We start from the raw sequence: 26830 nt of genomic DNA, 5'->3' as shown, positions 1-26830 counted from the left end.
TAAATCTGTGAATAAAATGCACTATTGACAGGTCTTTATATACATCAACTAACACTTTCGACATCTAAGTTATCAACGTTTTCTGATGCTGTTCAAGCAACGTTTTTGTAAAGATAAGTAAAACAAGCCTAATAAGCTTGCATGATTTTCTGAGTAACACAACCAACTTATTTTCATTTGTGAGTAAAACTATGTATGTGTGTATGTGTGTGTGTGTGCGTGCGTGCATGCTTTCCAAGGAATGGGAGTGTTTTTCTCAGACGTTGCAATGTTGTGTCATGTTTTTTGATGGTTGCTGGAGGACCTGGCAGATGTTTTATTTTGTGTGTGTGAGTCTGTGATACAGGACACATTTTTGTGTGAACGGACAATAAAGTTTTTCTAGTGCCTGTTCAGAACAGGCTGAATGCTTTTGGTCTGTGATATTGCTGCTTGCAGCGAACCGCTCATACCAACAACTTCACACTCGACACTGCGCTGGCTCCTCCTGAGCAGTACACCTGCCATGACAGAGTCGCCTCACACACCCAAGTCGCAACTACTCATGGTAAAAAACACTGGTGAAATACACTCTGGTTTATGGGAAAAAATAAAAAAAACACCCAGGTCCTGGCTGCTGTCAGAAACATCGGTGAAATAAACTTTGTTGAGGTAATTTCCAAATAGGCATAATAGTCGCTTGCTTTGACATAACCACTGCGGTTATATAGTGGAGGTATTTTGCTGGCGGTATAGTTGTTAGTGTTATAATTTAACATCAAGTCTGACAGTGGGGAAATATAGTCTTACTCACAGGAGAAAATCACACCCAAGTTTACTCGTGGTGAGAAACACCGGTGAAATACACTCTGGTTTGATTCTGCTTCCAGTTCACTATCCACTAGTGTTGACTCCAGGGAAGTGAAGAAGAGTCCTGTTGTAACATTAGTACCAGTATATCCAGCATCCATGTAACGTTAGTATAACCAGCAAATATTTGGCATCCAGGATCCATGTAATGTATCCAGCATCCAGCAGTAAAAGTGAAATGCAATCAATGAGCAGCTGTCGGCCCAGCTGGGGACGAAATGCTGGACTCTCTGCAGAGCACTCCCTTGGGCCCCCAGCTATACACCCAACAAGTGTGAAGTAGATCTGATGAGCGGTTCTCGAGATATGCGAAGGACACACAGACAAACAGACAGAGATTCCTCGCTTTTATTTAGATGTACACAGATATGTGTCAGTGTCACCAAGGTCAAGAATGAATTTCCATACTCAAATACAGATTCATGTCTGCTTCCACTGTTGTGAATAATAGTTACGTTATCTTTCAAATGCAGTTAAGGCTGCTGAAATCAGTGCAGGCTTTCAACTGCTTACCATGCAAAGATCATCTGACAATATATAAGTAGATGTGATGTCTACTGTGATGAATGTCAACTTTGATGACCCCTCCAACTCCACTAGGTGTTGCTTCTTTGGCAAGTTGACAATCAAGTCCCAAGTCCTAAACATATTTTAATGCATTCTTCACCTAATGTAATTGACATTTCCCAATGTGAACTCAAACAGAGTTAGCATATACCCAAATATCTTAATTTTTTAAAACTTATTTCATGAGAGTTAAAAGAACCTACCAAGTGCCACTGGAATAAAATGGTAAGTGAAAATTCATATATTTCTCATAAAATATTTAACAGTAACAACACAAGCTACCATCACTTAGACCCATCCATCTCCTCTCTCTCTCTCTCTGTTCATCTCTCTCTGATACATTAAAAAATATATTCAATTAAAATTGTGGTTTCCAAAAGGGTAAACTACTCTTTTCTATTTCAATTGGTTACATTGGATAATGTCAACATTTTTCCGACCCTTGATCAATCACTTCTTGTCCTGTCTTTCTCTGTTTGGCCAGCTTTTTGCAGTAGAGACTGACGTGGACTGGGTGAATGAAGGCGAGCAGAGACACCAAGGTGACTCCCACGTTCACCTGTTATAAAGACAGATGAGGGATGTGAGAGAGAGATGGGGGTAAAAGAGACAAACTGGTTATTGAACTGGTTAACCTGACTCATCAGGTTCAAGCAAGGCTAATTACAGAGTGTCACACATCCTTTTGACACTTACATAGAGCGGATCACCGTGGAGCTGGTGCGTGATGAGATGTTGGAGTGGAAGCTGGAGAAGCAGCACCAGAGCTGATAACGACATCGCCATCCCTGACATCTTCCCAAAATGAGACATTGGGAAGCTACATGTATAGGAGTGATTGAGAGAGGAGAGAGTAGCAGAGGAGAACCGTCAAAAGAAGACATAGAGGGGTGGCAGATAGAGGGATAAGAAGGATATTGTTGACTGAATTTGCTATCTACTCTAAGTGTCATGGGACTGAGGAGGAAATGTGAACGTACGCAATGCTGACAAATGCTTGGTGGCCTCCGTAAAAGAAGGAGCTGTTGACAACCTGCAGGATAAAGGTGAGGTACTGCAGAGGGAGGACAGGACAGGTGAAACACACACAGAAGAGGAAACACTGCAGGGAGGTCAGGAAGAGGGCGAGAGGGGATGAACGCAGGTCTGCTTCCCGCTTGGTTTCTCCTAAGAAAAAGATGAAAGATGATGATGGTTAACAGAACTATTAAGTCTTTGTACTACCAATAGAAAAATGACTTAAAGGGACTATTTGTAACTTTCAGAACTGCTTGTTAACAGCGAAACCTGTGGCCGTTAAGTCAATGAAAGTCAGCGTCGGGCTCGCGCTTGCTCGCTCTAAATAGACATGAACGAGCATCGCTCAAAACAGTGAGGCGACACACGTCAGCTAAAACCACAATATCACTCCATATTTCACCTGCTTGGCAGTAATGTTAGCTGACCAGACGTAGGTCTCTCCATGAATCAATGCTGATCCTAGTGTTGGCTTTTCCTGCTTCAGCCTCCGAGCTGAAGCAGGAAAAGCGGGTCGGTGCCGGGGCTGAAGCAGGAAGAGAAACGCTATCGCCTCCCAACTGCGCCCGCAGGGAGACACCGGCACCCGGTCGGAGACGATAACGTTTCTCGCTGCGGAGCCCCGTCACTTCACAAGACACGGGAAACCTCTGTTGGTCTGGAGGGGCTGCAGCATTTATTTCTGCACAAACGTCCACTGTGCATTCACTAGATATTCTCAGAGCTAAACTAACTCTTCTGCAGTGTGTAGTGACCGCGCGTTCACATGTAGAGGTGGAGCGAGACAGCGAGAACGTGCGCCGTGTGAGTGAAGGCAAGCAGGCAGAGGAGACGAGACTCCGGCCACATGTGAGCGCGCATATGCGAGCGAGCGCACATGGGATCCCGACCCGGTATAGTTATACGCTTAAAAAGTTACAAACAGTCCCTTTAAGGTTGATGCAGGCAAATATATAAAAAATATATTTTGGAACACCTGCAAATAAGTATGTTTTTGGAGTATGTATTCGGTTAAATAATACCTCTGATGAAAAGCACAACATTTAAGGATTTATTTTTGAAGGATTTTCTTATGGTGTCAGATCAGTCTCAATATTAACGAATGTACACAGAAGGATTCACCGCATAAACCACACCCAGACAGGAGTGTCTAGTGTCTAGACAGGAGATCTACAAATAAAATACAACTGCTCAGCATTTTGAGCTTGGATTCCTCATCTATTGTTCTCTGAAACACACTACAGTCTACTTAGTAGCAATTAGGCTTTGAGCCGATCACGAACAGTGATAATAATTTGAAGGTAAATTTAACGAACCTAGAGCCAGAGGCCTGCGCTTGTGTCTGTCCATGATGAGGCCGTTCAAGGGAGCACACAGCACTCCACACAGCTGGGTGAAGGCAAATGCATTGGTGTAGTGACTCACTGGAGGGGTGGAAGGAAAGAGAAAGTTTAGTTTGTAGGTGAAACACTGTGGTAAACAATAACAATTACAAAGGAGAAAAATGTGTTATAGACCATCAGCTATAACTCATGTGTATGTATATTACTCACTACTGATGTTTTATAAGCAGAGCTAGGCTATTTTCAAATAATTTTTTTTGGGTGAGGACCCCAAAAAAAAAAATTGCACCGCCCAATCATAACCATGTTATGCTGCTGGAGAAGTGGTTAGACTGTTTACTTGTGAGGGAACGCCTTCGTAGCTGAGTGGTTACAGCGCATGCAACACTAACGCGCCACACACCACATTACATCACATGCCACTGGTGCAATCAACATACTGTACATACTGCAGCCACTGCAGCATAGTCACGATGAAAGTCCACCCTAATGACCACATGTCATGTGACCTTGGTATTTTGCTCTTAACTTGGACAAGCAGCGAGTGACGCACCTGAAAAATGCTCCTAGAAATTCAATCATTTTATACCTCACCCAAGGTTTGGTCATTATTGGCCAGCCGGCTGAGCATGGGGTTGACGTTGGATAAGTAGATGATCTGACAGAGGAGGATGGTGACCACCCACACCATGTGCCACAGGAAGAGCCAGGACATCGCACAGCTCCGGAAACTAGCTTCTGGATGTAAGGAAAGAGACGAGTGGGAAACAGGAAAGTCACTGTCTTTAGAGGAAAAGGTTAGCTTTGGTTACTCTAACACTATTAGACCTCATCAACTTGTAACATGTAATATGTTCTGGGAGTTATTTTGTTGTGAATGTTACTGTGTAGTCCGTTGTATATCTACTTTCCCTGTACAATACCTGCCTTGTCTCCTACTTAATCTTGAGGTAAGAGTTTTCCCAGAATTACTTTAGACAGAGAAGGCAGATCCAGAAAGTTGTGACAGCAATGCATTAGGGGCCACTGAAGCTGCTGCCAGTATTAAAAATAGCAAGACCACGATTAACTCATTTGTGCGCACGAGTTAGTTTAACTAGTGGGCATGAATTAAATAATTAAATAACTTTGGCAGGACACAAGGCCAAGTCATTCATTCCAGCCGCCACCTGCTTAAGACACTAGTCCTTGTTTGAAGATAGCTTTGGATAGAGACTCATTAATTAAGCCTTACTTTAGCTTGGGGATGAGTTATCAAGACATGTTGACAACACTTACTTTGCAAGGGGTTATTGTTTGTAAAAGGCAGTTAACGAGGATATTGAGAGCTTGTGGATAATATCGTCCGCAATGTACTGACTTGGAGGATGCTATCGACTTTATAGTTGGTCAATTGGAAGGCCCTGGAAAACTTCATGCTTACTGGTGGATAGATGTACTTGAAGCAGGTACACTGCACTTCATGCTTCGGGGAGAAAGGCTGGTCTGTTGTGCTGGCTCTGTATATAGACTTATCTTGCACGCTAATTAACCACAAACCACCGAACAATTTCATTAAATTGAGGCCACAAACAGTCTTGGGAATTACGTGGAATGGCGTTACGTAATTAGGATACAAGAAAGAAGGTAATTCCGTGACAGTTATAGAAAAAAAGACATAATCAGATTACTGATACATTTAGTAAAAATGTGGATTACTAGCAGGATTACATTTTAAATTATATTTAGAATAAAGAATGATATACTATGCAGATGATGACAGCATTTTCACAGCTGGAAGGCATACTGTGATGTTCTTCCCGTTTCTGCTTTACAGACAAAATAATGTTGAAATTTCAACATGTTTCTTTTCTCTTGTCTTTCTTTGCATATTTGGTAAAAGTAATTGAAAGTAATCAGATTACATTACTTTTATATTGTGATACTTGGATTAGGTTACTGATTAAATTTCTTTTTACCAGGTAATTAGTGATTGTATTGGATTATTTTTTTAAAGTAACCCTCCTTACCCTGGCCACAAATTACTAACCTTGCACGGCAGCTGGATTCTCGCGATGTCACGAGATCACGCGAGAATCGCGGTATCAAATGGCACACGAAAATCCAGCTTGTCAGGCTTCAAGTGATGCGTTTGGGTCCGGCTTGCCAGACAACAGACCAATCAGCATCCTGTGAGGAGCTACTGCAGCTACGGGCGTGGCTTGAGATGTGTGAGACGATTAGTTTAGCTTCCATTAGTTTGATTGACAGATGGTTCCTCCAATCACCTGCCAAGTATTTTTTGAAAGTGCATACCCTTTTCCAAACGGTTTCCTGTGACGGCTTTTCAGATGGTTCTGTATAACAAACCATCTGACAGGGTCAGGTTAACAAATTACACCTCGTGCGCACAAATTAATAAATCGTGGCCTTGGTATATTTATTTTATCTCTACCGGGCTGCACACATTGTAAGCCACATTCAAGAAAAAACATTGATAATGACAATACCTTCCTCTTGCCCATGCAGTGGCTCTTTGAGTAGGCAGGCAGACGTCTCAGCCTCTGCTCTCTTGTCCTTTTCATTCCTTTTCGCATCTACTTCCTTTATTTCTTCCTCCTCATCGTTCTCCTCCTCCTCCTCCTCCTCCTCCTCTCTTCTTTCTCTCCTTTGGCTGGGGCAGCTTAGTCTGTCAGAGCAGAGGTGGTGAGTGAGGACAGTTCAACTGTTACAGGAACAAGCAGGCGGTTAAACTTCATTGGGATGGTGTAGTTTGTCCTGACCCATAAGTGTATGTTTCTGGCAGCGGGTAGGGGATGTGTCCTCTGGGCATTAAGAAGAAGGTACGTAGAAGGAGGGGTATGCTACAGAAGGTGAGGAAGATAAAAGACGAATGAAGAGACACTCCTTTTTCATGCAGCAGCTAAAGACAGAAAGACAAAAGGAGAAGATGTACACTTACAATTTTTTATGTGGATTGAGGAGCACATTTTATTTTTTATTCAATGTATTTTATTGCATGTTTTATTGCATCAAATATTCATTACCTTTATGATGAGAAAGACGGCAGCAGAGGAGTCATAAGCCCCATTGTAGATGTTGATGACGGTGGAGCGATAGGAGTCAAACAGGTTCCCCACCTTAACAGATAATCTACTTCTTATAACTGCTGGTATTGCCATTGTATGTCCTCCTTTCCCACAACCACATTCTCACTCATACCACGCAAATTGTTAGGGTGGTCAACACAAACCTGAACATTGGTGATGTACAGGATTGTTCCAGCAACAACAAGACATGCAGTCGCAGGGTACAGCATCACCGACGTCTCTGTGTGTGAGAGACAGAGCGGAGAGAGATGAAGGTTTCTATCTGCTCTAAAATCTACAATGTGCAAAACAACCTACAGTACCTGTGTTTGACAGTGTGATGAGCAGTGTGCCAGTGGTGTAAAAAGATCTGCAGGATCAGATATAATGAATCAGATTATCAGATTGAACAGGTCACATATCAAGGTGGTATGAAAAGTTGTGCAATTTTGTTTCTGTGGAAAGCTATGTTAGCTAGCTAATCTGCAAGCTCTAACAGTTTACACTAAAAACATTTATATTATATTGATTTTTTTTAGGTGGTTAAAATACGTTTCGCTGCCGGCCCCGTCCACACCAGTACATTGCTTTGCTCCCGTGCTAGTACTCCTGTCTGTTTCTCCAATCTGGGGGCGTGCTAACTGCCATCTACTGTAGGTAATATACTAACTAGAGGTAAGTACCTCATACAACCCCACTTCAAAACACCCAAACTATCCCTTTAATTTGCATCCTGAAGGTCCCATAAGTGACCTCACCAGGAAGATAATGAACCATTACAATCCAAACATGACAAACATCAAATCATAAAATACAGTTTCTGTGATGGCATGCTCACATAGCTATTAGCCTCGCTGCTGTGGTTCCATAACGATCGAAGAAATATCCAACTGGGAAGCGTAATAATGTGTTGGCGATGAAAGCGACAGACATGACCCGAGACAAGTGCTCATCCTGACCACTACAATCTGGAAGAAAGAAAGAAAGATTAAACAAAGAAAAGAGGTCAATATAGAAAGAGTTGAATGTTTGTGTATGTATACTCAAGGGTGGACTCGGGCTGTCTGAGGGGCAGGGGCAAAAACAAATAAAAAGGGAACCAGCTTTACGCGGTGTGGCACCAGCACGCAGAAAGGTTTCTAGCATGTAGGGCAGCCTATATGGCACTGCATCACGTTTTCTCCATTTTAAGGCCACTTCATCACGTTTTCTCTATTGGAAAGGCACCCTAGAAGGCACTTTATCACATTTTCTCTTCTGGAAGGGCAACCTAGAGGGCACTTCATCACGCTTTCTCTACTGGAAGGGCACCCTAGAGGGCAGATCATCATGTTTTCTCTACAAGAAGGGCACCCTAGGCCTAGAGGGCACTTTATGTTTTCTCTTGTGTTAGAAAAATACAGTACATACATGCAGCACATTCCTAAGGTCTTGCCATGTTGCACTCATTGCCCTTGAAGTCTATTTCAGTTTCTGTGTTGCATAACTAGTCAACAAACATGTAGTGCCTATTTGAGGACGTGTCAGACAGAGAGGTCAATGTGAGATATACCACTGTGAGCATTCATGCAAGGTTATAAATGTCGCTAAATCGAGAGACTCAGTGCTCTCAGTCCTGAACATTCTATGTTGATGGTTGTGCGCCCACTTGCAAGTGTGTAGTAAAACTCTGAAAGACGCTCTCTTGTTTTTGAGTCCTTATTAAACAGAAATTGCCTCCACACTCTACTGGAAGGGCCCCCTAGAGGGCACTTCATCATGTTTTCTCTACTGGGAGGGCACCCTAGAGGGCACTTCATCATGTTTTCTCTACTGGGAGGGCACCCTAGAGGGCACTTCATCACGTTTTCTCTACTGGGAGGGCACCCTATAGGGCACTTCATCACAGTTTCTCTACTGGAAGGGCACCCTAGAAAGCACTTCATCACGTTTTCTCTACTGGGAGGGCACCCTAGAAGGCACTTCATCACGTTTTCTCTACTGGAAGGGCACCCTAGAGGGCACTTTTGATGCAGTTTGTTGGAACATGGGGGCACTAAGGCTAATTGTGTTCTTTAAAGTCAGAAAATGTATCATCAAAACCAACGTCCCTAAAAAGTATGAAAATATACACTTTATGTCCTAAATAACAGGTTGGTTGGATTATTGTAATCTAGTTATGTAAAGTGGAGGCAGAGCAGGAATATTAATCACATGAACTATGCCTACAATAATGTTAATAGAGCAGTAGAGCAGGTTTTGAGTTTGCCCTTACTATTATTTTGCAAGCTGAAATAATTTCAATGCCATGACACACCTCAAGCAAACAATGGTCCTAATTTCACTACTACGAAGCGTAAAAACTTCGGTAACATGCCTGCTTGTGCGTATTTGTCCACATATTCTATATGTTATTATATACGTGCATGTTCATATACCTATGTGCACAGCATCGTCCTCATCTCTGGTGGTGTTGGCGCAGTATCCAGCAAAGTATCCATCAACTTTCAGCACAAACACCAGGGAAGCCCAGCCGAAGAAGACCCCTGTGAAGAACAAACTCTCCACGAGTCCAGATAGCACTGTCAAATAGTAGCGCAGCTTGACTCCTTGGCATTCCAACATGCTGCAAAATGCTGCTGCTTCCCTAAACAGCTGTGCCAGATGTGTGATGATGATGTCTAATTGTGACCAGTGGAGTTGGAAAACTGTCGCAGCAATAACCAGGATCACAGAGGTTACCTGAGGACAGACATTGTTACTGACTACAGTATGTACAGAGATCAATCCACACACATTGACCTTTGTATTTATTGGCACAAGAGTGTGTGCAGCAGGTTCTGTTTCGACTACAAGAATCACATAAACACTGATAGTCTTTGTATTAATCTGTCTCTCGTGTCACCCACACCCACACTAGCCATGCACTGGTCTAATTGACTCAACACTTCTGACAGTCTCAGCAAAAGCAAAAAACAACATTATACGCTTCACAAAGTATTTAGTATTTATCACAGTGCTGTTGTATTGCATTGCATTAAATTGTGTTTGTATGATTAGCTATATCAACCTCTCTAATCCTACAAGTCGTACCTGTTGCTGTTCTGAACACGGTTTACAGACATCCTGTGACAGATCTTGTAAATGACCTCGACCATCGTCCCTCCCTCTGTGTCTTCTGCACCTCAGGCTTGGCCTCTTATTACATTACTAGGAACTGATATCCTCCCACTGCCCTGCCCCGTGTCCTCACTTGTGACTTTTTCACTGCTCGAATGGTGTTTGCAGGCTACTGTTTATTACCTTATACTGTCTAGGGCGTGACTAGAAGGTAACTGCCAAGTTGAGAAAACGTGCGGCAACTCTCGCGAGACCACATAACCTATACATCATAGACCATTTAAGGTCAATAGCTAACCTCAACCATCTCGCGAGAGTTTTGCAGCTTTGGGGGTTACGTTCTTCAGCGTTAGTGAGTCACATGAAATTTAAGGTGAATATAAAGGGAGGGGTCCGGTAGGCGAAGAAAATGGCTGCGTGAATTTGATCTCCCGATAGCTAGCTTAAACTAACTCCCTGTAATTCATAAAACAATTAACAGACTCGATAAAACTGAAGTGTAATGAGTAGGGGAGTTGAAACAAGAGGTAAAAAGAAAAACCGTAACAAGAAGAAAGGACGTAATTCGCCCGTGATGGACGAGGCGGAGGACAACGTGGAGCAACTCGAGAAGAGATACGTGAACTCAAAGCTGAAATGAAGACGGACTTAAATACACTCAAAGACCAAGTCACGAAAGACATTAAGTCTGAAATCAGCGAGCTAAAGCAGGAGATATACCAGCAACTCGCGGTTGACACCAAAAACCATACAAACACACGATGCCCAAATTACTGAAGCAGAGGACCGAATCGAGGAAATAGAGAGGTGGAATCTGGAAGTAAAGGACGCACTATGCAGATCTTTGAAAGAACAGAGACTTCTGCAAAACAAGCTGACAGACATCGAAGGTAGGAGCAGAAGGAACAACATTCGTATCTTTGGTATACCGGAGGACAAAGAGGGGGACTCGTCCATAAAGTTTGTTGAGCAGCTGCTCGTAACCGAGCTGTCGCTGCCACCTGACGTTAACCTGCACATCCAGCGGGCTCACAGAGTGCCAGCTCAGAAAACCAACCGCAACTCTCCACCACGGTCCATGGTTGTTAACTTTATGGAATTCACCGTTAAGGACATGGTTCTGAAAAAAGCTTGGCAGAAGAAAATTGTCATGGAAGGACGACAGCTGATGTTTGATCACGACTACGCAACAGAAGTGGTTCAGAAACGTAAGGCATACAGCGGGATCAAGAAAATACTAAAGGAGAAAGGGATCCGTTTTCAAACCCCCCCTCTCCAAAATGAGAATTCACTGGGACTCCGGACCGAAACTGTATGAGACCACGCAGGACGCAGCCTACGACCTGAGGAAATGGGAATATACGGTGGAGCTACCGGGATCCACCATCATGGATACAGATGGAACGATGGAACGGCTGCATCAGGCGCAACCATGGCAACGAGTCGGAGGAGGGAGAGAGGGCGGCAGCGCGGCCCAACGAGCAAAGGTGAGGCTGCAAGGATTTGAGCGGATTCCCCCACAGTAACTAATCCTTCACATGCAGGTATTATCAGACTTTTATATCTCTCAGAGGATAAATAGTCCTACTAATTAACCAACACCAGTTACCTCACCTGGATTATAGTCTTTTCTATCGGGGAACAATTGAACCATAAACAGTTGTAGGGGTTCTACTTTGGTAGGTTTTGGTTATTAGCAAATTAATTAATAAATAATAATAGAATTATTATTTTTAATAAAGATTATCAATAAACATCAATAATAAACGGGGCACCACCCTGGAATCAGGGACCAATGACCAAAACGTTAATATAGTCTCATTATATATGCTAAACTATCAATTTGGAACGTTGATTAATAATTAAATTAATAACTATAACCAAAATAGATAGTAAAGGTTGAAGGATATCGGAGTTCTTGACATAGCAGAGGTTGGCATTATTCACTCTTGTGCAACATTAAAGAGACCAGCATGTATATTCCACAAACATTTATTTACAAGATAATAAAGGTTCAAAACACAATATTAATCTAACTAAATAACTAAACTAAACAAACCAAACACAGTGTGTGTGTGTGGGTGTGTGTGTGTGAGAGAGAGAGAGGGGGGGGAAACAAGATGGGTTCTTGTCTCAAAATGTCTGTATGGCCTACAAACAAAATGGCGGGCACTGTAAAACTACAAAGATGGCTGAATCAAAGATGGCGGAATCAAAGATGGCCATCAGCATGTCACCACATGACCTCTTTGTTCTTCTGAGAAGAAGGACAAAGGGGGGGGGGGGTGATGTGGGGTTAAGATTATCTGAAGCTGTATGTTTATGTTTAACTAATTCACAGTTTCTGTATGTGATCTTAATGTGTGTTAGATATGCAGTGGGTTAGAAAAGATGGTTAGTTGCATGCAAGACCTTGTCTATGTGAAGCATAACTAAACACATCAGATGTGGCGAAGCCAGTTACCCAAAAATCAAATACAGATAAATCACCACAGTCAAACTCAATGAATAACATTAAACCAAATCAATACAAGTACTTTCTAGAAATCAAAGTTGGACAGTCTTGCTCAGCCCTGTGCGATTGCTAATGCTAAGGCCCAGTACGTTACCAATCCATGGAAGAACCGGTTTTGTGATTCCATGTGTTGAAGTTGTGGTTCCAAGTCAAAGAGGTCGTCTTTGCTGTTAGTTTGGTGCTAACTTCTTTGCTTGATAGCTTGAAGTTAGCTGGTGAAAAGGGCAGAGCACTCGCGTCGTTTGCCGTTTGGTTCCTTGGTTGCAATGGCTGTTTCCTAACAGGCCATTGATCAGAACCAGAACTGTTTTGCAAGTTCTGGACTTGAGAGCCGTTCACCTCAACCAGGTCAGCCTGGGTTGAGGAGATGAAGAGCAGAGAGAGCGCAGCAGCTCACCTCTGGCACGTCAGGAGAGATGATCAGATGAGAAGAAAGAGACGAAAGAGGAGGAACAAAGAACATTCCTCTGGTTTTGTTCTGTGTGAATTTCACACCTAGGTGTGAAATGTTACTGTAGCCAATGAGGACTGAGATGAGTCCTGTGGTCAAGGATCAGGTTACTGAGGTCATGAGGTCACTTGAAACCAGCCAGATGCTGGGTCCCTACACAGTTGGACTGCTAGAATGTGTGGAATATCCCTTTTCACCACTAGTGAGGGGCCCTCTTCATGTGAGAGGAATTCCCCTCTTCCCACCAACGGGGACTCAGGGTGGTGCGACGTCATCATCCTTATTTGGAAGTCAACACCTTCTGTTTCTTTTTTCGTCAGTGTTAATAGGCCAAATGTTCAGGTCTGTATTGTTTTCAGTTGTCAGGGTGCACATGAATGGACTATGAACAGGGACAATGCATAACAGTGTAAAAGTGGTATCACTCAATGTAAATGGTCTGAATAATGTCATTAAGAGAAATAAGGTTTTTTCCAAGTTAAAAAAAGAAAGGGCTCAAGTACTGTTTTTACAAGAAACAAGGCTGAATCAACAAGAACATGAGAAACTAAAAAAAATGGGTTACAGAAATACTTTTTACAGCTCCTACGAATCTAAGCACAAAAGGGGGGTAGCAATTGTAATGGCAATTTTCATATCTGCAGTTTAACACTGTACCTTTAGACAATCTCAGGGCCTCACATGTTCAACTTCGTCACCATGGGACAGTGACCTGACATTTTAGATCTCTGTAACTGCAAACAACAGATTGCTGAAATACTTGTTATGTCTTGTGATGCTCTGTTGTCTGCTGTGTGCTAATGCATTGATACACTTTCTATCCTTCTCTTCCTTTCTTCTTTGCACTTATCTTCATGTTATGCTTTAAATGTATAAATACTGACTACTCTTTGTATTCGGGGCTCACTTGCCACAGTCCACAACAGGTGGCTGTGCTCGTGAGTCCATCTGCAGATGTTTTAGTTATTAATGTATGCCTTTTTATTAAATTCACTGAAAGACAAGTTGTTACGTTGGTTTGTGTCTTGTTTTAACAGAAACTGCCACCGCAATTTGGCGTTGTCGGCAGGATCACTCGTGTGAGCGAGACCGCTGGAACTCTGTGCGAGGGTAAAGACCGTGCACTTCTGGAGTCCGGGACTCTAACCTCAACCTCCCCATAAAAAGGGTGTTGAAGTGGGGGCCTGACGCCAAGGAGGACCAAGTCTCGCTCACCGCTGTGATCCAAAGAACTAGGTGGCAAAGAAAAAAATAAACAACTCTGTCTTTCTGGTAAGTAAGAATTCATTGATAAAAAGGCATACATTAAAAGATTTAATTCATACGGCGTCTGTACAGGGGGATACAGTATCTGTACAGGGGGATAAAGCGCTGTTGGGGGAATGAAGAGAAAGTGATTCTCCCACCTCGAGGGTGGTTGTGACAGACGTGTCAACAGGGCAGGTTTTGGAAACCGCTGTAGAATCCAGGGCTAGCGCAATACGGTACCAAGTAAGATTTCATTCATACGGCGTCTGTACAGGGGGATACAGTATCTGTACAGGGGGATAAAGCGCTGTTCTGGGAATGAAGAAAGTGATTCTCCCACTTCGAGGGTGGTTGTGACAGACGTGTCAACAGGGCAGGTGTTAGACGACCGCTGTAGAATCCAGGGCTAGCACAATACGGTACCAAGGAGTTCAGGGAACTCAGAGGGATAACATCAATACACTGTTTTTTCTTGTATAAGTGTAAATACACAAGGAGTTCTGGGAACTCAGAGGGATAACATCAATACACTGTAATCACACATAGTGTAAAAAAAAAAAAAAAAATAATAATAATAATAATAATAATATTGCTATCTTTTTTCTTTTGATCCAGTGGACTGATCACCCACTAGAAGAAAAAGAAAAAAGAGGGGGAGAAAGAGTAACTGGAAGTAAGACCTTACTGGAGTTAAAGCATAACCACCTGTAGGAGTTGAAGTATATAAAGGTACAACCACCTGTAGAAATCTCTAAGCAAAAATCTTGATAAAAAATGATTTCCCTTCCTTAGTCCATGGCCTTTAACTAAAAAGTACATTGATATTGAAGAGATCTTGAAAACTATATTTTAAAATAGGTGCAAATCATAGTAAACTCAAAGGATTGTGATAATCCACCTCAATTAATGTCGCCTAACATCAAAGATAAAAGGTATTTGACCAGCTTGACGTGTGGGTTAACGAGTGTGGATTTCTAAGCACTGGCAGTTTTAGCATAAGACAGCTCCAAACTTTAAAAAACAAAGTAGAAGAAGCAACCATCAGGGAGAGAAAACAAAAAAATCAGGGACAGCACTACTAAAATCCATGTCTCAGTGTCTCAAACTAGATCCTGATCTGGACTCGACCCCGCAACGACAACAGCCGGCCCAGGCAGTGCTGCCCAGCGCTCCATCTCCACCTCCATCGCCACCTCTACCTCCACCAGTGGAAGGAGCCATGACGGAGGAAGAGGGCAAAACAAGCTCAGCAACCAAGTCGTTACCATACACTGCCCCTGGCACACCATAACTGGACTTTGCAACGGTGTAAAGACTGCTTTCCCAGTGAGAATGGACATTGGCAAAATCTCACTGTGCAAGCAGAGAGACTATGAGACTGTGTCTGCGTACCTTATCAGACTCACAGAGGTTCACAACACACAGTGGCCTCCTACGACCAGCTGCCGTGAGGGGAAACAATGAGGTCGGTCCCTGGGAAGCTCATCTTCGGGACCGCTTCATCAATGAGACCAGAGATCAGTGAGATGATAAAACGCAATTGCATCACTTGGGAATGCGGAAACCTTGAGACTGTCGAGAATCACGCCATGGCAGAAGTGGTGGAGGCAGGGGGAGATCCAACGCTTGCTTCAGATGTGGAAAGATGGGATACTGGGCAAGGAATTGCCCTGAGAACCAGGACACACAGGCTGATTGACTAGCGGAGGGGTCGAGGACAGTGAAGGATTCATCTAGCTTTGACACGGAGACGGGAAACAGTGACCTATCTGCACATCAGACATGTAAGAACACAGACACACAACTCATGATTTCACAAGCAATTGAATATCTTGAAGCTGTACAGGAAACTGGTAAAGAGAAAGCTATTGAACTATATGCTAAGTACTCACATGACACATATAAACAGATGCCAAAGTTAAAACTTACTATACATGGTAAAGACATCATCTGTGGTAAAAAGATACACAGTACCACTACCATGCTGGGATAACATTGAGGGGGATTTCAAACACTCTTTTCTGTTATCAAAACACTGTCCGATTAACCTGATGGGGAGAGATTTTATTGTTTTACTGGGGATAGTTTTGATATCTACACCACAGGGCATAGTTGTAACCAGAATTAGCAAACAACATCTTTTTTTAAATATAGTAAAGAGGACCTGTTATATGCCTACCAATGGAAAATCCCAAACACTGCACTTAACTCTGTTAATGACACTCTCATAAACCAAGCTACAGCTCTCTCCACAGCCACACACAGATATTATGAGAAAACATGACTTGCAATGCAACTCGCTTATCTCTTTTTGGAGTAGACAGTGAGTTTGAAAACAAATGGTACAGAGAGGGCCTTGATAAGGACAAACTGAAGCTTGACTGGCTGTTTCAGTGACTCTGCCTGACACACTTTTTCAGTCTCTATTTCAGATACAACACTCTGATCCCAACGTCTCACTGGTCAAATCGAAGGATGAAAGGTGGCAAGAATTGGGACCTTAGACTAAAAGGTGTAATGATGCTACAGGTTGGGAGTAAACAGTGGACCCCAAAGTTGATTTTCACGGGGTCTCTGATTCTCTGCTGTGGGAAACTGACAAATTTTGCCCTTACACAATATAAGATTATCTGGACACCTGAAGCAGAAAAAGCTTTTGTTGATTTGAGGCTAGCTCTAAATCTCCTCCAACATTGGACCTAACAGACTACACCAGACCATTGACACAGACTTTTGATGACCGGGGTGGGTACATGACATAATACTAATGCAGGAGCATGGGGGACGACAGAGACCTGTTGCACAACTTCTCTGACAAACTGACCAAACCTGGAGAAAACACATGGCCATCTTTTTATCTTTTTTATTTTTCATTTTTATTTTCATTCCTATGCCTATATTATATGAGTTATTTATTTTTTTCATTATCTTATATGTGTTACAGAGTACATCAGACTTGTTAAATTGATTATGCATTTTCCTTGTGCTAAAGCTATGATTGCCTCTTTGATCAAATCTACTGTTGGACAATATGTACATACACCACAGCTGGAGAAAGGCATTCCTGACCTTTTTCCACCTCCAGGGTGGACGCCACCATTTTATGATGATATTGTCTGAGTTTAATTCCTTCTTTCTCATATACTTAAATCAAAATCACATAGTATCTTCACACTTTGATTTTGTGTATTACAACGGTGCTAGTAGTAATCAGATATGTTAATTATTATAGTGAGCATAGAATGCTCAAAGGGAGGAATGTAATGGCAATTTTCATATCTGCAGTTTAACACTGTACCTTTAGACAATCTCAGGGCCTCACATGTTCAACTTCGTCACCATAGGACAGTGACCTGACATTTTAGATCTCTGTAACTGCAAACAACAGATTGCTGAAATACTTGTTATGTCTTGTGATGCTCTGTTGTCTGCTGTGTGCTGACGCATTGATACACTTTCTATCCTTCTCTTCCTTTCTTCTTTGCACTTATCTTCATGTTATGCTTTAAATGTATAAATACTGACTACTCTTTGTATTCGGGGCTCACTTGCCACAGTCCACAACAGGTGGCTGTGCTCGTGAGTCCATCTGCAGTCCATCTGCAGATGTTTTAGTTATTAATGTATCCCTTTTTATTAAATTCACTGAAAGACAAGTTGTTACGTTGGTTTGTGTCTTGTTTTAACAGAAACTGCCACCACACAATACTCATACCAAATTCTATACAATTTGAAAACTATAAGGAAGTAAGAGATAAAGACGGGAGATACGTTTTGGTTAAAGGGAAATTACAAAATGAGGTGGTAACTCTAGTTAATGTGTATGCCCCTTCATAAAGTAGGACATGTTTTTTCAGAGCCTTGTTTAATCTTATAGCACTAGAAGCCGAAGGTATCTTGATATGTGGAGGTGATTTTAATGTGATTTTGTGTCATAGTTTAGACACAACAAGTTCTCGTAAAGACAAAATGCATTTAACAAGGTTTATCAACACAACATTGCAGGAAATGGGAATGTTTGATGTTTGGAGGGAATTTCATCCCCTGGAAAGAGACTACACCCACCACTCAGTTCCTCATTCTGTCTACTCCAGAATTGATTATTTTTTTATGAACATTAATGAAAGGTATAGAGCGGAGAGGAGTGTGATTGGGGTGGTGGATGTCTCAGACCATAGTCTAATTTCTGTGACAATTGGCCTAAACAAAAGAAAACAAAACACTTTATGGAGGCTTAATGTTGGTATTTTGAATAATAAGACAGTAGTGGAACAAATAAGGACAGAGATCAAAAGATATATAGAAGAAAATAATAATGGTGAGGTGGATCCTGTCATAGTGTGGGATGCTTTAAAAGCAGTTATACGTGGAAAATTGATTGCTCTAATGACAGTACAGAAGAAGGCTCAAAGAGCCAGATATCAACAGCAGGTGGAAATCTTGAAGGAATTGGAAAAACAACAAAGCATCACATGATCCAGTAGTTTTTCAACAAATGAAGAAGGTAAGGGGAGAAATAGATGACATCCTGAAAGGTGAGATAGAAAAGAGAGCTAGATTTATAAAGCAGACTTATTATGAATCAGGTCCCAAGGCAACTAGATTATTGGCAAGGAGTCTGCGTAAACAGCTGGCCTCTAACATGATTAACAAGATAAGAGAACCTCAGACCAACCAAATATTACATGAACCAGAGGAAATATTAAATGTGTTTGAGGAATACTATAAAAAGTTATACTCGGAACCTCCCCTAGCTGCTGAAAACACAATCAGAAATTTCCTCAACTCACTCGATTTGCCATCCATTGGCGAAATGCAGAATAACACTCTTACTTCAGAATAAAAAAGTGAAGAAATACAAGATGCAATTAGTAGACTGAAGGCCAATAAATCTCCTGGTAGTGATGGGTTCCCATCTGAGTGGTACAGAGGATTTAAAAATGAACTAACTCTTCTGCTTACGTCTTCCTTTAATTGGACTTTGAGAGAGGGATTATATCCCTCATACCCAAAGAAGGCAAGGATATAGAACAATGCAGCAACTTTAGACCAATTTCAGTTCTAAATGTTGATTATAAACTGTATACCTCAATACTATGTAAAAGATTTGAGACCTTTGTACCGGATTTAATTAATGAGGACCAAACCGGGTTCATTAAAGGGCGCCAGACCCAGGATAATATTAGAAGAACTCTCCACATTGTAGAACAAATACAAAGTAAAGGCATTAGTGCAACCTTGATCAGCCTTGACGCAGAAAAGGCCTTTGATAGTGTCAGCTGGGCATTCTTATATTTGGTACTTGAAAGATTTGGGTTTAATAAACAATCAATCCAGAGCGCAAGCAATCAGGCAAAATAAGGATCTGAAGGGAATAGAGATAGGAGACAAAGAACACGTTATTGGCCTTTTCGCGGATGACATAATAATTTTTTTAGAGAATCCCGAGAGAGGATTACCCCTGCTGATGAATTTTCTCAAGGTCTACGGTCACTACTCAGGATATAAAATCAATGTGGCAAAAACTCAAATCCTTACATTTAATTACTCTCCATCTCAACCAATTAGGGTTACATACAACTTAAAATGAGACTATAAAACTATAAAATATCTAGGAGTGATTATAACCAAGAGACTTAGCAAACTGTATGAAGCCAACTACAGTGTTGTAGAACAAAATATTCAAAAAGATATACAGAGATGGTCAACTTTTCCCCTGGACCTCAGCTCTAGAATCCAGGTGGTTAAGATGAATATTGTACCAAGATTGCTGTATCTATTTCAGTCTTTACCAACAACGATACCACAAAACAAATTCATCTCCTGGGATAAACAAATATCAAGGTTCATTTGGAATGGTAAAAAACCCAGAACAAGATATACAACACTCTAACTCTCTAAAGATAAAGGAGGAATGTCCTTACCAAACCTACAAGAATACTTCTACGCAGCACAGCTAAGGCCTCTAGCCTGTTGGTGCAACTCAGATTATGAAGCAAGACGGAAGGATATAGAGATGAAAGTTAAGGATATACAAATTCCAGTTTTAGTAGGAAACAAAGATCAAACAGGAACTATAACACATTTAATGGATCCAATTACAACATTTACACTAGAAATCTGGGATAAAGTAATTAAAAAATCTAAACTTGAAAGGGAAAGAAATATACTGAAATGGGTTGCATATGATCCAAAATTTAAACCAGGGGTATATGACCTGAGGTTCAAACAATGGACAGAGAAAGGTATCACTGCTCTATGTACCATTCTTAAAGATGGGACATGTATAAGCTTTCAAGACTTAAAGGTGAAATTTGGTCTGGAAAGACAAGATTTATTTAGATACTTACAAATACGAGACTATTTTATGAAAGAGGTGAAAATTGATCCTAAAATAGATCTGAATGGTATCATTAAAATTATAGTGGATTCATATCACCAGGGTAGATCTCGTGTCATCTCAGCCTTCTACAAAGCCTTAGGGGAGAATAGAGGAAGCTCAACACTATATATAAAAAACAAATGGGAATCGGAGCTAAATATAGAAATTTCAGATGAAGAATGGTATAAAATGTGTATGACACAGTGTACCACTACTAGTTCACGAGTATGGAGAGAATTTGGTTGGAAGAATCTTACTAGGTTCTTCATAACACCACAAATCAAAAGCAGACAGCTAAAGACCCAGCAACCATGTTGGAGGCTCTGTGGCAATCTGGAGGCCAACCATACCCATGTTTTCTGGAGCTGCACTAAACTGAAGCCTTTCTGGAATAATGTAAATGTAATTATTAATGACATTATGGGATATGCTATTCCGAACAATTGTGTTGTAATGTACCTAGGGAACATTGAAGAGGTTGTGCATGGAGCAGATAGATATCTGACAAAAATTCTGCTTATAGCCAGCAAAAAAGCTATAACAAGAAACTGGTGTAAAGCAGAACCTCCAGGGAAAGATCACTGGTTTGAGATTGTCCGTGATATTTTTTCAATGGAAAAACTGACATACCAACTAAAAATGAAAAGCAATATCTTTGACAAAAACTGGGAAAAATTGATCATTTACATGGAACATGAAACATGAGACATGTGTTGTTGGAGAATATATACATTGTTTGACTGCCCCTGACGACTGTTTTTGTTAAATGTTGTAATGTTTGCTGAATTTGTTAAGTGTTGTAATGTTTGTTAAATTCTGTATGGATGCTCATGATGTTCAACCCAGAGCTGTAAATGCAAAATAAAAATCAAAGTTTAAAAAAAAAAAAGAATATAAAGGGAGGGGGAAAAAACGTTGGAAAAGTGAATCAGATATAACGACCAGGTTCATCAGTGATGACAGACGGGCTGTAGGCTGCCCTGTTATGAATGTATAGTGAACTTGGAGTGAGTTTTTCGTATTCAAAGATATGTTTTTAAACACAAGAGTTTACACACAGTGATCCTGTGATGCACTATGGTAATAGTATGAGGAGACGGTAACGCTCTTGTTCCTCTAACTCAGCGGTCCCCAACCTTTTTAGCGCCAAGGACCGGTTTAACGTCAGACAATATTTTCACGGACAGGCCTTCAAGGTGTGGCGGATAAATACAACAAAATAAAATGATACGACCGGCATAAAAACAGTGGTATATTGTAAATATAATAATAAACGTGAATGCACTGTGTACTCATATGCAACTTTATTAGCAGCGTCCTCTTAACATCGCGCCAACAACATAACATGAGTATCATCCTCTCTGCCCCCTAACGCTCTCTGGTCGCTATGGTAACGTTTAAACATGCCTACAAAAATAAGATACAGATACACCACAAAAACGAATATAAAGTGCATGAAAAAATTAACTCACCATAACGCTAAATCAATGTGAGCCCTGAGCTTGTTTCTCTGCAACGAGACGGTCCCATCTAGGGGTAATAGGAGACAGTGACACCCGAAGTGTGTTGCTTATGTCCAGTCTACTCCGTAATTTAGTTTTGGTTGCTGTCACTGCAGAAAACCCCGCTTCACACAGATAGGATGTCGGAAATGGCAACAGGGTTTTCAGTGCTGTTGTGGCGATCTCAGGGTATTCTGCCGAGACTTTAATCCAGAACACCGGCAGAGTTGTTGTCTCGAACACACTTTTAAGGCCGCCGTCATTTGCGATCTCCAGCAGCTGATCTTCTTCTTGCACAGACATGCTGGATTCTCCTGGTTTGTTGACAAATGGGTCGCGGATCCATTCCTTGGCAGTTCGTGGGTCTTTTGTGGTTGGGAAGTAGCGCTCGAACTCTTTTAAAAGCAAAGACAGGTGATCGTGCACCAGCTGGGAGAATGAAGGCTCGGGCTCAGTCTCACCCAAAATCCCCGCTAATGTTTGAAACATGTCCAATATGCCTCTGTTCACGCGCCGTCCCCACAAATCCAGTTTGGCTTTAAATGCAGCTACTTTATTAACGTATCACTACGATGTAACGGAGAGAATCCGGTCATTTTTCAAAATAAAACATCATTCAGATTCAGATAATAAATAAAACGGAAATAATGTAAGTTATTTATTCTTTCTGTGCGGCCCGGTACCAAATGACCCACGGACCGGTACCGGTCCGCGGCCCGGGGGTTGGGGACCGCTGCTCTAACTGACTCTTTGATTTGACATGCTCACATTGTGTTGGCCTACATCGGCATCTAGTGGCCACGGTCGGCACAGCAGCTTCATTGGTAATTAAATACCTGTAAATAATATATAAAAATATAAATCACGGAAATACAATTATAAATTACAAATATAAAATAAATGAAAAAAATAATAATAATTGGATAATTGTAAATTTAATAAAAAAATGAATACAATAAATAAGGGAAAATTAAACAGAAGACTGAATGAATAAGTTAAATTAAAACAAAGATAAATAAATAAAGAAGCAAATTAAAACAGAAATGTCTATTTATGTCACATGTTATCAATTCATTAATGGCTACATTTACTTTTAATTAAAATTTTTGCTACTGTAACCCACATGCTGGAGCCTCTCTGCACACCCTGGGACTCTGCATTGTGTTTATAGTTATGTTATGGGGTGTGGTGCAGATTAAGGGAAACACCGGCAGTCTTTCTGAGTGTAGTTGAGACCGGTGTTACGGTTTAACAGGCGACCCTGTTAACTGGCGACTTTCAGCCGAATGAGTCTGTGGTTGTCGTAGTTACGGCAGCTGTTGAAAGCAGGAAGAGAATACGTAGCTGTCCTCGTGAATGCCTCTTTGTTTAGTATTTCATTACAATGTTTAAACATACCGGATTCGTCTTTGGAGCTTTGGAGTCTTGTTTGTGGAAACGTGTCCGCTATATTCTGCTCGCGTTTGAAACGTTGCTTGTTATGATGATTATGTTGAAAACATTAAGAGCAGCGTCGCTCTTCCTGTAAGCTCATAAAAGTTTCTAAATACACATATTCGTCTTTGGAGCCTATTTTAGTAAACATGTGTCACGTAGAAGAACTATTCATCCCTTTAAGAAAAAAAAAAAAGAATACAAATGTCAGGTTTTACGGGATTTGAACTCATACCAAAATCACAACTTGTGTGACAGACTGGAGTTTGCTCCAATGCGCCACCAGCACTGGGGTGGTCACAGGTGAATGTCATATTTATCTCAAATATCATCCGCCAAGTAGTCACTCTGAGACGCAGAAGGCAGCCAGATTAACTTGTGACCACACTGTCCGTGTACTTCAGACCATCTGATTTACAACACAAATAAGTGTCTGTTTATGTTTATGTTGTTGTATTCACGTGGAAATAGTGAAGATTGAAGATCTTCTTCGAAAGAAAATGTTTTCAAACCAAAAAGGCACTGGATTGAGAATTGACCCAGACAACAACACAGAAGTCAAACACTGAAGTTATTTTTATTCAGGAGAGGCCAACAAATTTCACTTGTAGCCAATCAATCTGCACAACATATGACCCTCTCAAGGGGGAAGCATACTATTTACACAAAGGGAGAAGAGGCAGAGAATATTGCAGGGAGTACATGATGTTAATGTTCACAATATATGCATCCATTTTTGACATATGGATTGTCCATGTTATATTTTCATTATATTGTTACTCTGTACACACACACACACACACACCACATCTATTGCACGTATGTACATTCTGCTACTATTTAATACTATAATATAATCCACAACCTTTATATATGTTTCCATAAATTGGTGGTAATTTGCTGATTGGCCAAAGGCTTGGTTTGATGGGTTCACCCATTTTGAACCAGGCAACTTCATGTGGTTAATGCCCATGTATGGTCAACAATCACATATGGGTGTGTGTTTGGGTAATCACATACTTGTGGTCATATATTATAGGCTAGTGTATGTTTTCTATAACTGATGAGCTTAACTTTTAAATGTAATAGCTACTAACATAAATATATAATTGATCTTAGAAAGAACCTGTGTTAAATGGCTGCTTTGTGAATATAATATTAAATAGTAGCAGAATGTACATACGTGCAATAGATGTGGTGTGTGTGTGTGTGTGTGTACAGAGTAACAATATAATGAAAATATAACATGGACAATCCATATGTCAAAAATGGATGCATATATTGTGAACATTAACATCATGTACTCCCTGCAATATTCTCTGCCTCTTCTCCCTTTGTGTAAATAGTATGCTTCCCCCTTGAGAGGGTCATATGTTGTGCAGATTGATTGGCTACAAGTGAAATTTGTTGGCCTCTCCTGAATAAAAATAACTTCAGTGTTTGACTTCTGTGTTGTTGTCTGGGTCAATTCTCAATCCAGTGCCTTTTTGGTTTGAAAACATTTTCTTTCGAAGAAGATCTTCAATCTTCACTGTTTCCACGTGAATACAACAACATAAACATAAACAGACACTTATTTGTGTTGTAAATCAGATGGTCTGAAGTACACGGACAGTGTGGTCACAAGTTAATCTGGCTGCCTTCTGCGTCTCAGAGTGACTACTTAGCGGATGATATTTGAGATAAATATGACATTCACCTGTGACCACCCCAGTGCTGGTGGCGCATTGGAGCAAACTCCAGTCTGTCACACAAGTTGTGATTTTGGTATGAGTTCAAATCCCGTAAAACCTGACATTTGTATTCTTTCTTTTTTTTTTCTTAAAGGGATGAATAGTTCTTCTACGTGACACATGTTTACTAAAATAGGCTCCAAAGACGAATATGTGTATTTAGAAACTTGTATTAGCTTACAGGAAGAGCGACGCTGCTCTTAATGTTTTCAACATATTCATCATAACAAGCAACGTTTCAAACGCGAGCAGAATATAGCGGACACGTTTCCACAAACAAGACTCCAAAGCTCCAAAGACCAATCCGGTATGTTTAAACATTGTAATGAAATACTAAACAAAGAGGCATTCACGAGGACAGCTACGTATTCTCTTCCTGCTTTCAACAGCTGCCGTAACTACGACAACCACAGACTCATTCGGCTGAAAGTCGCCAGTTAACAGGGTCGCCTGTTAAACCGTAACACCGGGAACACTTTATTTGTCCACAACATCTGCTGTCATCTCACTTGTTAGTCCACAACCTTACGAAGCAATAAAGAAAAGTATGAACTCCATGAAAACATATATTCTAGTACAAAAATAAACACTAAACACTAACACTGAAAGTAAATTACAACACATAAAATGATATAAAGCACTCTTAATGTGAAAATAATTTAAATGAAACAACAAGACAGCTAGCAAACAATAAGTCAACAGGCTTATTCTCCCGCCTGCATTAGAGAGGCTGCTCTGCTCTGCACGGTAACAAGCCAACATTACGGCCACTATTTACATATAAAACATATCTATAATAATAATAAGTGAAAGGCAACATCTTAATTATACATTTAGTAGAAAAAGATTAACAGGAAATAAATAATAAATAAATAAATAATAAAAATAATATATTGTAAGACGATGCGGGTCGCCACGCTTACCTTACGAAGCAATAAAGAAGAGAAAACAAGAAAAAACATTGTGTTCCCACGTAACTTTTGAACTACGGTGTCCTGTAAGGGACAAACATGTCTATTGCTCAATTCAGGATGGGAATTACAGCGCACCAGCAACACCTGGTGGCTGATTTAGGATACTGCCTTACATCTCCCTCCTCTTTAATTGATGGCGTCCCAGCCATCTGACCAAACAAAATAAAACAAAGAACACCCACTAAACACAAAAAAACTTGAACAGAATGATAAATATGATGAATGAATGACAGTGTTGCATAGATAATGTTTGTTTGTGTGTGTGTGTCTTATCAAGGTGGATGTACTAGCTTTGTTGTGTTACATATGTCCTGCTGCTCGTCTTGCTTTGGCCTTTTGCCACAACTTCCACCCCCTTTCTATCTTCTGCTGGTCCTCTTCCGATGTCACAACTTGTGACTCATAGGATAGTCTCTTTGGGGGACGTCGACTTCTCGGCGGGTTTCTCCTTGGAGAACTGGGCCTGTGAGGTGAGTTGGCACCACTGACATTTACCTCCCCTCCTTCACTCATTTGTCCTGTCTCTACATCCACTTCATCCATTCTTGTGTGTTCATCCTGTCCAGTTGTTGTCTCAGGTAGGACTCTCTCCACAATCTCCTCTGTGTCGTCCATTTCCCCGTCCTCTGCTGTATCTGACTCACTCTC

The 26830-nt window shown here is 41.1% G+C and overlaps 1 protein-coding gene across 3 annotated transcripts; it reads right to left on the bottom strand.

The window, feature by feature from the left end:
* Window positions 1-1179: 1179 nt before the first annotated feature.
* On the bottom strand, window positions 1180-26184 carry LOC119484568 (solute carrier family 43 member 3-like). 3 transcript variants are annotated; one of them, XM_037763451.1, is made up of 13 exons: window positions 26132-26184; window positions 9262-9565; window positions 7683-7812; window positions 7168-7214; window positions 7009-7085; window positions 6803-6895; window positions 6539-6678; window positions 6266-6444; window positions 4371-4514; window positions 3750-3857; window positions 2397-2583; window positions 2113-2236; window positions 1180-1975 (listed from the first exon to the last, which is right to left on the bottom strand). In XM_037763451.1, exons 1-13 carry the CDS (start codon window positions 26168-26170, stop codon window positions 1841-1843), a joined length of 1707 nt encoding a protein of 568 aa, XP_037619379.1. In that variant the 5' UTR covers window positions 26171-26184; the 3' UTR covers window positions 1180-1840. The 3 variants fall into 3 exon arrangements, with proteins under 3 accessions (XP_037619379.1, XP_037619380.1, XP_037619381.1); XM_037763452.1 differs by having other exon boundaries at window positions 4371-4511; XM_037763453.1 differs by lacking the exon at window positions 26132-26184 and adding an exon at window positions 9917-10264.
* Window positions 26185-26830: the final 646 nt, after the last annotated feature.

The sequence above is a fragment of the Sebastes umbrosus genome, chromosome 3 (assembly GCF_015220745.1).
Source record: "Sebastes umbrosus isolate fSebUmb1 chromosome 3, fSebUmb1.pri, whole genome shotgun sequence".
In the NCBI taxonomy this organism is placed as follows: Eukaryota; Metazoa; Chordata; class Actinopteri; order Perciformes; family Sebastidae; genus Sebastes; species Sebastes umbrosus.
The sequence above is the reverse complement of the archived record's forward strand: the minus strand, read 5'-3'. Positions and strand labels throughout refer to the sequence as shown.

Excerpts from the sequence above, each read along its gene's own strand:
- LOC119484568 (XM_037763451.1), bottom strand. The coding sequence starts at position 26,170 with ATGTTTTTTCTTGTTTTCTCTTCTTTATTGCTTCGTAAG. Across the intron at positions 7,086-7,167 it reads CATCACACTGTCAAACACAG|AGACGTCGGTGATGCTGTAC; the intron begins GTACTGTAGGTT and ends TCTCACACACAG. Across the intron at positions 2,237-2,396 it reads CAAGCATTTGTCAGCATTGC|CTTCCCAATGTCTCATTTTG; the intron begins GTACGTTCACAT and ends CTATACATGTAG.